Source organism: Micropterus salmoides, unplaced genomic scaffold (genome assembly GCF_014851395.1).
Source record: "Micropterus salmoides isolate LMB-PRFRI ecotype aquatic unplaced genomic scaffold, ASM1485139v1 Ms_hic_scaffold_1, whole genome shotgun sequence".
NCBI classification, from domain to species: Eukaryota; Metazoa; Chordata; class Actinopteri; order Centrarchiformes; family Centrarchidae; genus Micropterus; species Micropterus salmoides.
Window position 1 is genome coordinate 36,145,582 of NW_024040040.1, and position 10,492 is coordinate 36,156,073.

At 41.4% G+C, this 10,492-nt stretch overlaps 1 protein-coding gene across 1 annotated transcript; it reads right to left on the reverse strand.

Annotated features, from left to right (window-relative positions):
- Positions 1–529: 529 nt before the first annotated feature.
- On the reverse strand, positions 530–7,942 carry txndc5 (thioredoxin domain containing 5). The gene is made up of 10 exons (XM_038725738.1): positions 7,582–7,942; positions 6,270–6,422; positions 5,631–5,736; positions 5,443–5,539; positions 4,531–4,646; positions 4,067–4,153; positions 3,396–3,554; positions 3,112–3,194; positions 2,456–2,585; positions 530–1,072 (listed from the first exon to the last, which is right to left on the reverse strand). Exons 1-10 carry the CDS (start codon positions 7,764–7,766, stop codon positions 950–952), a joined length of 1,239 nt encoding a protein of 412 aa, XP_038581666.1. The 5' UTR covers positions 7,767–7,942; the 3' UTR covers positions 530–949.
- Positions 7,943–10,492: the final 2,550 nt, after the last annotated feature.

Here is a 10,492-nt window from a genome sequence, read left to right on the forward strand (position 1 = left end):
GAGACTTGTAGCACAAACGCTTTACATTCACTTTATTTTTATTTTATTTTTTTTCTATAGCTGAGGATAAAATGGAGAAGTGTTTCAGAATAAACTGAAGCAGTAGTAACTCTAAAGATATTCAGTAATGGAGATATGGGGCAACATGGTCTAGGCCTCAGGCTCTGAATGCTAGCAGGAGTGGCGAGGGATGGTTGATTGAGATCACAGGAGTCACAAAATGGGGGCTATCCACGTGCCTTTATAAGACTCCTGTAATAACGACGACGCCTCCGTCACAACTTCTTCTAGTCTGCGTGGGCGTTTCCCTGAGAGTTAAGTCAGATAGGCCATCACCGGCATGGATAGGAAGTACCCTCAGCTTAACACTCAACTTCACATTTGGGTGACAACAACCTTCACAAACCTCTGAATGACGGTAACATTAATGGCTATAATTTCACAACAGATCCCATGTATAAAATTTTGCTTTTAAAAAAAGAAAGTCAAATGGCTACAGAAGTTTTTCAGAAACAAAAACAGACAGTCCTTTAGTGCGACCCTTTTAATAAACAACTGTTTTTAAATTGTGCCAGGAATCCTGGTTTTGATTGATTGAGCAGTGCTTGCAAAGAAGTTGTCAGACATCATTTCATTTGTAGATCCAACCAATACGATAGTAGTCTCCATATTAGGAGAGTGAAGGTTGGGCAACAGCAATGAGAAATACATTCACATCCCAAACAGTCTACTGAAACATTGTGTCCGTGAACACCGGAGAAAGAACAGACTGCATCAGTCTGTCGTTGGCTGACTCCTTTCTGAAGAGAACCCGAGTGGAGAGAGATAAGAGATAGAGAGAGGTTTGGCTACTGTAGGAGAGAGAGAGAGAGAGAGCGGTGTCCTACTGGCCAGTTATGCAGTGTGGGCGAGCAGAGTGGTGGAAAACTGAGCACTGACGTGACTGTTTCTACAGCTCGTCCCTCGCCTGCCTCATCACGAAGCTGTGCAAGCTGTCCAGGTCCCGCCCGCCATGATGCTCGTCACCCTGCTCCCCCGCCCTGAACATGATCAAAGTGGGGTAACCTCGAACCTGAATAAAGAGGGGAGAACAGCAGCACGGGCTTATTCCATGGGCTTTTTCACCTTTCAAAACGGTTTGTTCTGCATGCCACATGCAGTGTGAAAATATGTAACAGTAAATCTAATTAAATGATGCCTGAGTTGAAACTAACTGTCTTGTGGTGGAAATCCCACATTGCTTTCTAAACCCCTCCTCCCCAAGCTCTTTCTTGGTCTGTCCACCAGACCTCATGAAAATAAAACCATGATTTTGAGAAATGTTGCAGACTAACAGACATTGCCAAACTAAAGGGACAGTGGGAAAACCAGTGAGAGTTCCAGATGTGTGGTCTATGTGTAGAACATCTTAGATATACAAACACAACAAAAAAGGGCACTGTAATCACAGTGAATCATCACTCAGGTCTTTAGAATGATAACTGAACTGTGGATCTTGAACTCTGACGCAGCAATTCTGCAAGCAGTACAATGTACACTGTATACAGTGACAACATGGCTTAATGATTACACATTTGATTTTAAAATTGCAAACAAATCTAAATAGTAATGGGAATTTCAAGGACTTACTTTTTAAAGATGCAAATTGATTAACTGAGACAAGAGGTCAGTGTGTAACATCTTCACACCCTTTAATTCTAAAACCTTGACAATAGGGTAGGACGACATCTACACTAAAACATCGGCATGGGCCAGGTCGTCTTATGTGCATGTGTTCACTTGCATAGACTTCGCTCGGTTAAAAACTTGGTAGCCTGTGACTTTACAAGTCGCGGTGCATATTTCACAAGCACAGACCAGGTAAAGCAGCAGTGAACACACAGGTTGGTTTCAGTTGTTTGATAGGCTGCGTCATTAAAAAGCCTACAAGTGGCTCACCTGCTGCCGTGATAACGGATCGCGGGTGGGAAAATACGTATGATGAGTTCTGTCTCATTTTACAATAATGTCCGTGGTGATTAAACCTACTTTCACATGGAGGTATTTTTTTTGACGGGGTTTTACAATCACAATGCCTGCTCAACCATTGACCAAATGTCAGTCATCGACAATGGACGATGGTATCATCTATCGGCCCAATCCTACTTGTCGATATTAGATAATGCCCTGTGCTTTCCTCATAGCAATATCATTCAGACTCTACATACAATTAAAGCTGATAGTGTGTGTGCCTGCATTGCTTCATCCAAAACATGTTAAACCTGCTTTAGGATTACAGTCTGTAGCATCTAATAAAGTATGTGGCACTCGCATTGTTTTATGGCTCTGTGATAAAACCTCCATCTTAAGAATCTTAAGAAATAAACAAAAGCTGACAGAAGCGTATGATGGAGTGCTACAAGTTCAGTTTAGATGGTCTTATAGTATCAATTGTGGATAACACAGAGGTACTTACAGAGTACTTGTTGCAGAGTGTGCGTTCAATAGTGCAGTCCACTTTGGCTATCTTGACGTCAGTGAGGCCAGAAAACTCCTTCTTGGAAAGATCCTCCCATGTTGGAGCGAGGTTCTTGCAGTGGCCACACCTATAGTTGACAGCAGGATAAGACAGCAATTACATTACTTAGACTGTAATGGCAGCGTTTCACTAAAACTCTCTGAAAACTAGTGTTTCTACAAACTCTTTTGCACGTACCTAAAGAACTGTACAAAAGTAATTTGAGTCAACTCATGTATTTTTTGTGTAACATAATGTGTTGCTTATACTTCCACAAATGATGCAGCACAGTCATACATAAAGCTAGGTTCAAACTAAGGTTATGCATGTTGATATGGAAGTGCTCCATGCTGGAGCTGAACTAGGAACAGCTTGTTAAACATTATAAATAATAAAACTACAGAGCCCCTTAAAGTCCATGAGGTGACATTATTTTTATCTTATTAAATATTGCCTGTCCAAATAAAGAAGGCAAAGAGTCGTGTTTCAAACATACTTGAGAAATCAACAAACTCAAACTTACCTATCGGGACACTTATGGATTCAACTATTAAACCATATGTTTAATAGCAGTGTGATTTAAATGTAACGTGTTCCAAATATTATAATCTTACCATGGAGCGTAGAATTTGATGAAGGTGAGGCCCTTGGCCACGGTCTCGTCAAAGTTGTCCTCTGTCAGGGTCAACACGCTGGACTGTAGAGAGGAGAGACGCTCTGATATTAGATTAAAGTGTGCTGATCTTAAACAGGTCACTAAAATGCATGCTAACCCTTTCAACTACACAAAGACATGGGCTGATGGATCCATTAGGACAAAAAGCAGGAAATACAGAAAGACATATGAAAAAAACAGGGATAATTGTCTGACATTTGTTCTTTTTGTTGTTGCACTCACCTTTACTTCCTCTTCGGCTGGCTCAGCAGCAGGGATCTCAGTTCCCTTTTGTTCCTCATGTGGTTCCTGTTCTTGCTCCTGACCGACGACTGCCTTTAGCTGGTTGTCCACAAAGTCTTTGAAAGAGTCCAGGTCTCGTTTTCCTTTGTACTGTTCTGTCTACAAAAAAGCACAAGAATACCTCACTGCTATCACCATAACTGTGGAGGTGGTTTTAACCTTTTCTTAGCATAGTGAATCATGCCATTGTCACATCAATACATTTTTTTGGACCTCAACAATAATCCCAGAGAACACTTCACACACCACAAACACAACACATAGAATATATAAAATAACCGAAAGTAGTTTTAGCTGAAGCAAAACGTTGATTGCTCAATGTCAATCATGGTTTAACTCCTTGAGCGGCACCAATGTAAAATTTTATCATGGTTGCTGTGCGTAACATGCCAGTTATTTTTACTATTTGTTTATGCATTTAATCATCCCAGTATGATGTAATGACATGGAGGCGGTTACAGTTTGCAGTGAAACTCAGAAGGTGTTGAGGAGAAACGTGACGCCCGCAGTGGCAGCCGGTCCAAAGGTGGCCAATAAGCGAGCAGAGTGGCTGCACATGCAGAAATCATTTGGAATGGAAAGTCTGTAGCAGTCCAAAACGTCTTGCATACCTTCTGTCCGTTGTAGAAGAACAACAGTGTGGGATATCCCCGTACACCGTTCTCAGAGCACACCTCGTAGTGCTGTGTACAGTCCACCTAGATCAGAAGAATATGAGCATGGGTTAGTAAACTAGAATGAAATGTCAATGTAAACATTGCCCTTGCAAATGTTGCTTAAATGTATTTGTTTTAAGTCCAGTGCACAAACAGGTGGCTTCTCATGTGACCAGCATCCTGTTAAGTAACAGGATCGAGACAGCAAATGAAGCGCGGCGTCAACATGGCAATAACAGTTGGACAACAGTTCATACTGTGATGCTGCTTTAGCTGCCTTAGCCAAAGACATCAAGTTTCACATAGGAAGCTCATATTGTTGGATGGGTAAAAAACAAACAAAAGAAAAACAGCAATCTTCTTTTTTCGTGTTTTAATAACTAATTACAATTATCCTGTACACAATCTGAAGGACCCACCTTTCCTATCTTGACGTCATCAGAGTGCTCAAATGTGGTGGCCAGCTGCTCCCAGGTCGGGGCCATGGCTTTGCAGTGGCCGCACCATGGGGCAAAGAACTTAACAAAATGGGCGCCTGAAGTAAGAAGAGAAAAGCAGTGTTAAAAAAAAAAAAATGCAGATAACTAGCAAGAAAATTAAACAAATACAATAAGTAGAAAGTAAAATGCCTTGCAGAGTGTGTGTGTGTGTGTATAGACACAGACACACACACACTTCTGTAAACTCTTCAGTTCAAGTTTATGTGTTGATTTTTAAATTAATGGAGCAATGTAAAAAGTTCAAGCTTAACACAGTCTGCTGTACATGAAAATATACACCTCTCTAACACAGAGATTATGTGCAACCAATTACACGTTTATTGCAGCCAAGAGGCAAAGGTGGGACCAATGAACACTGTTTTTTAAATGCCTATGTCACCTCCTGTCCTGTTTTTTCATCTCAAAACAAGAAATCATTTATTTTTCTTCAAAACCAAAACATTTCAACTTCGGCACAGCTTAAGAGCCACAATTTCAACGAGACGATTATTGTGAGCACAGTTTATTTTTGCAGTTGTCATATGAAAATCCAGAAACGTGAGGTGACAGGAGACAAGTGGTGCGCAGTTGGTTCGTGCTGACTGACGTTGTGGATTGTGGCTCAGGTACTCGCGTTGAAATGTCACGTTATGTCAATCAAGGCAATGAAGTGTTTCCATTCTCTAACGAGGGCTCTAGAAACACTACTTAGTGTGGCTGAAAACTGAAAGTACAACTGAAAGGCACAGAAGCAATTTATCAGTTTCAGACAGGATGCAGCTGCATAAACACGCAAGATGAATTTGACTATTCATCTGCTTTCATGACATCAATGTTCTACTAGATCTTTACCTTTGGCTATGTGGTCCTTAAAGTTGAGAGCAGTGAGCTCATACATGCCCTGTTTGGGCTCTGGGGCTTTAGGAGGCTCCTGTTCACTCTCTGGTTCCTGGAGGGCACACAAGAACAAGCAGCTATGAAGAACACCGCCGTTCTTGCGCTGTATGGTCACAGGTTAATAAATTTGACACACAACTCACCGAAGGCTCCTCCTGGAGTGTCTTCAGCATCCAGGTCTCCAGAGACTGTAGATCTCTGGGTCCCTGGTACTTAATTGCCTCCTGATCTGGCCTATACAACTTTATCCTACACACAACAACAAAAAAATAGTATATATTTTTTTAATTTACTGAATGAATTGCTGTATGGCAGTAATTGTAATTCAAGTCTGAAGCTTATACAATAAAGTTTACTAAAACCCAATGCCCTTTCAAGAACACACAGTTTTTGTAACTATTCTATCAAATCATCATTAAAACATTTAGAAGCGCATAATTTATTTTATTATTGTTATAAAAGCTATGTCAATCATTTTCCAGTGACTGCTGTGTTTGCAGTCAGCAACATCCTAGATTTAGCAGGATGTCATTTAGATAATGACAGAATATTCAACTACATGCAGGTCAATGTGTCACTTCTCTGTCAATCAGTGATTAAAAGGACTGTTTACTTCTTGTTGTAAGGGTTTATCCTACACGCAACAGCCAATGTGTTATTTTTTTAGGTAATTTGTTTCAGTTGTTGGCTCCAAATACTTTGAAATATCTAGACTGATCTAATCGTTGCCAACGAATGAATGTAAAATTGTGAATTCAAGAACCGGTGTGACTGGTACTTACGTGGGGTAGCCCCTAACCCCGTGGTCATTGGAGCAGAACCTTGTGTCCGGGACGCAGTCTACTTTAACTACATACGCCGGGGGGTTGTCCATGCTGTTGTATTTGTCAGCCAGCTCATTCCATACCGGCTGTAGCCTCTGGCAATGGCCGCACCTGGACACAACAGTGGTACAAAAATTGCCACATGGTCAAAATAACTAAGCTATGATCCTGGTTACAAGCCATCATCTGACAAAAGAAAAAGTGGAATGAAATGCATTACTGCACATGTGGTAAAGATGGTTTAAAATGGTGTTGGAAAGCCACGCAGAGCTTTAGTTTGTCAACTTTTATTGATAAAAGTAAGAGTAGCCCTCGCTATTGTGCATACCATCCCCTAATGAATACAGACGCAATAATGTGAATAGATGTGAATGAAAAAGCAAATAGACGTATCAGTGAAGGTCAGAAATTTGAGGAGTAACCTGTTGGTGATGCTGCTTTTTTGCAGTGACAGGACATTGAGGCCAGAAAGCAGAGAAGAGCAGAGTAGAGAAAGCAGAAAAACACTACAGGTATAAACTCTCACAGTTCATGTCAAGAATACCAACCGCGGGAAATAACTGACACTTCAGTGATCCAACATAAGAAAGAAAGACTTGAAACGTCTAATCTTATTTCAGATCCAATATCTGTCTGTGTTGCTCCTTCGTTACTCTATCGAAATGAAAATAAGTGATGGCGACGAATTTAACCAACGTTACTCCTTTTATTAATAAGTCATGAGACCAGCTCGAGGATCTCTGGGGGGTCCGTGCACCCCATTTTTGGAAGCGCTGACATAACATCAGTCAATCAGTGCGTGCCACGTAAGCGCAGCCTCCCAAACTACAACTTTGGACTGTGAGTACCAGCACTAACTGTGAATAAGCATAGCCTCGCAGACTCCGTTTAATCGTCTAAGTTGCCCGTTCAACGTTCACTAGAAAGTTTTCTACTACATTTTTACAACTACCGAGCTATTAGCAGTGTTAGCGCCGAGGCCCCTGTAAAATGTGTTCCAGTCCGCTGAACTGCAGCCGGCTAACTGTTTGGCTATGCTAGTTAGCAGCTAAGCCAACCACACCGGTTGACCAAAAGCAAGGTGCTAGCAGCCAACTAGCTTGCATGCTAACTAGCTTGTTTGTTAACTTGCCGGTTAGCTGTAATCCCACTTTAAGAGGGGTTTTCCCGCTGTGTATAGGCGGTGTTAAAGAAACACAACGGTTATTGCAAGTCCATTTATTCGACGTCGTCTGGAAAACAAAAACTTGGTAACTCCCTGTTTACTTACCATGGGGCGTAAAACATGACAAAGTGGGGTGCAGTGGGGACCGCCTCGTTGAACATTTCCACCGTGTACGTGTGCTTGGCGTGCTCATCTTCTTCTGCATCAGCATCGCAAAACGCACAAGCAAACAGTAATGAAAAATAAATAAAACCCAACATAAAGGGTGTGCAATTCAGTGCAGAGCCCATGATGAATCTCTCTGTCGGTGGGTGAACAGTGTCCCTGCTGGTGTGAAAAGACCGACTCTGAACGTGCACGCCCCTCCGGCTGTCTCGGTTTAAAGGAATGTGGACTGTGGATGGTACACATGCATATGAGGACTCCTGCTACTGTAGCTACACATGCAAACTGGATGTTGTGTAGATCTGTGGCAGCCCGCAAGCGCTTTGCAACCCTGTCCAACCTGACAGGTTCAAACAAGTGCCATTCTCTGAAGAACTATGGAAGCCTATTTGGTAAAAACGACTTTACGGAAGGGGAGGGGATGCATAAATAGCTACTATATCTTACTAAAACAGAAGGAAATACAGTGCATCGTGTGGATTTATCCCTCGATTTTTTTATTGCTGCACTATAGACTCAAATAGTCAGGGTATTTATTTAGGTTTGGTCCGGTGAACAATAATATTAAGTTAGTTAGATGTGGTCTATACAGTATAGTATCAACATCCAAAAACAGTACAATACCTAATACTTAATAAATAGCAGTTCCACTCGTGTATAATGTATTAGCTTTTTTTCCTATCTGATCCCATCAGAGCCCAGGGTCTAACATTAGAGGGTGTCATACCCTGTATAGATTGAGAAGCCCTTTGAAGCAAATTAGGGATTTGTTGTATTTATATAAATAAAATAGACTTGATAGGATTTGACAGCATCCGGTGGAGGTTAAGTCCCTAGTTTATTGTAAAATAGGTTTTGGAGTGCATTTTCACACAGAACGATTCTGTCTGATTCCAGAGAACTGCTGATAATAAATGAACATAAAAATGTTACCTGCATTATTATGTTACAAAATGTTGGGGGATAGCCACATCCCTAAATCCAAAAATAGTGTTTCTATCAATGGAGTCTGGAGGCTTTGTCGAGAGCGATGTAGTGACTGTTTCTAGTTAAACAAAAATGATCTATGAAGTCACTGTAGGAAGCTCAGTGAGAAAACTCTCATTAGGATATAATTTAGGAGACATTTAGTAGAGTTTGTTCACCTCTGGTAGAGTAAGGAAAAGCCAAATTGGTTGATTATAAATGGGCCAGTAAGTTCCACTCAACTGCACCACTTTGGCAGGCAGTCTGAGTTTCCTTCACACCTCAGGCTGTCTTTCTGGAAAAAACTGGCTGCTCTTAGAATACCCAGTGGTATAAATCTATTAAGACATCCGTGAAAAGATGAAATATTATGAAAATAGACTCGGGATTAAGTGAACACAAAGTTAGCATTTTGCTTAAACTGTAAAAGAAAATATGGGCACCACGACTTAGGTGTCACATCACTGCTGGGTCGGATGATAGATGCACTGTTGGCTTTCTGCACCAATGGTCAGATATGCGTCAGAGTTGCCCCCGCAGTGATGGAAACGACCCTTGAGGGTGAGAACATTTTAGGCAAATATTATAAATCCAATTTATTACATCGGATAAATGGTGCCTCTCGTGGGCATAATGGCACTGTGCATATATGCATCTCTTCCCAAGACAGTGTGTTTTTGTGTTTCTGTTCCCAGAGTAGCAAGTACCTGCTAGCTTCATGGATTAACTGCTCTTTGGCAAGTCTTCCCCTTCTCCTATCCTCTCCAGTCCTCTTCACTTTCAGTATTGTCATGATTTCATGAAACCAAATGGAGACAGCCTTCATACATACAGTATTTCCTTTTAATCAACCTCCTTTTTTCCTTTCATCTGGACAACAGGAAGTGTGGGAAGAGGAAAGGAAAAGGTTACAGCATGGAAAGAGACAGAGGTGGCGCACAGAGAGGGACTACGGTACAATCTACAACACTATTCCAGACTCCATCATTAACCAAGGTCTTCTTGAATGTCTATATGCTAGAAGTGGGTGAAAATGATCCTACCACTCACAGTCAGTGTCTGAAGTTAGATATATGTTACATATGATATTAGGCTGAGGTGTCCTGTGTGTGTGCGTCTGTACTTTTGTGACAACTAGTCTCAGGAGATTGTCCTGCGTTCCCCTGACAACCATTGAAATTCCACTGTTAAACACAGATTCACGCACACACACACTTGCACACGCACGCACACACACGCACGCACGCACGCACACACACACACACACACACAGATTATTCTGTCCACAGGGAGTACAAACATCCAATGGAGAAGCAATATACTTGTAAGAGACTCCCTCACAGAGATGGATGATGGTACATTGACCTCACGGCTGACGAGAGGCGATCTTTAACCTTTGGCTGTAAAAGCTCAAACATTCGTTCTCTTTGAAGAACTTACTTACTTTTTGGCTGTGACTTTCAGAGAGCAAATTCGGGGGAAAAAACAACAGACAAATCTAAAGAGCCCATGGTCAGCAGATACGTGAATGGGACCAGAACAGATTTGTTTGTTTGGCCTCCTCATACTAGGTATGCACATAACAAATGCTGCAATGTGTTTCTATGTGTGGGTCTGATAACAAAAGGGTTAAAGGAATAGTCTGACATTTTGGGATTTACCCTTATTCTGTTTCTTGCCTAGATTTAGTTGAGAAGATTGATATTACTCTTACTCTCTGTATTCTAAATATGCAGCTCGCCAGCAACTGGTTAGCTTAGCATACTGGAAACAGTGGGAAAAGCTAGGCTGTCAGAAGTAGGGCTGAATGATTTAGAAAATATATATAATTGCAATTATTTTGACTGACATTGCAGTTGCTATGATTTAGCATACTAGGGGAAAT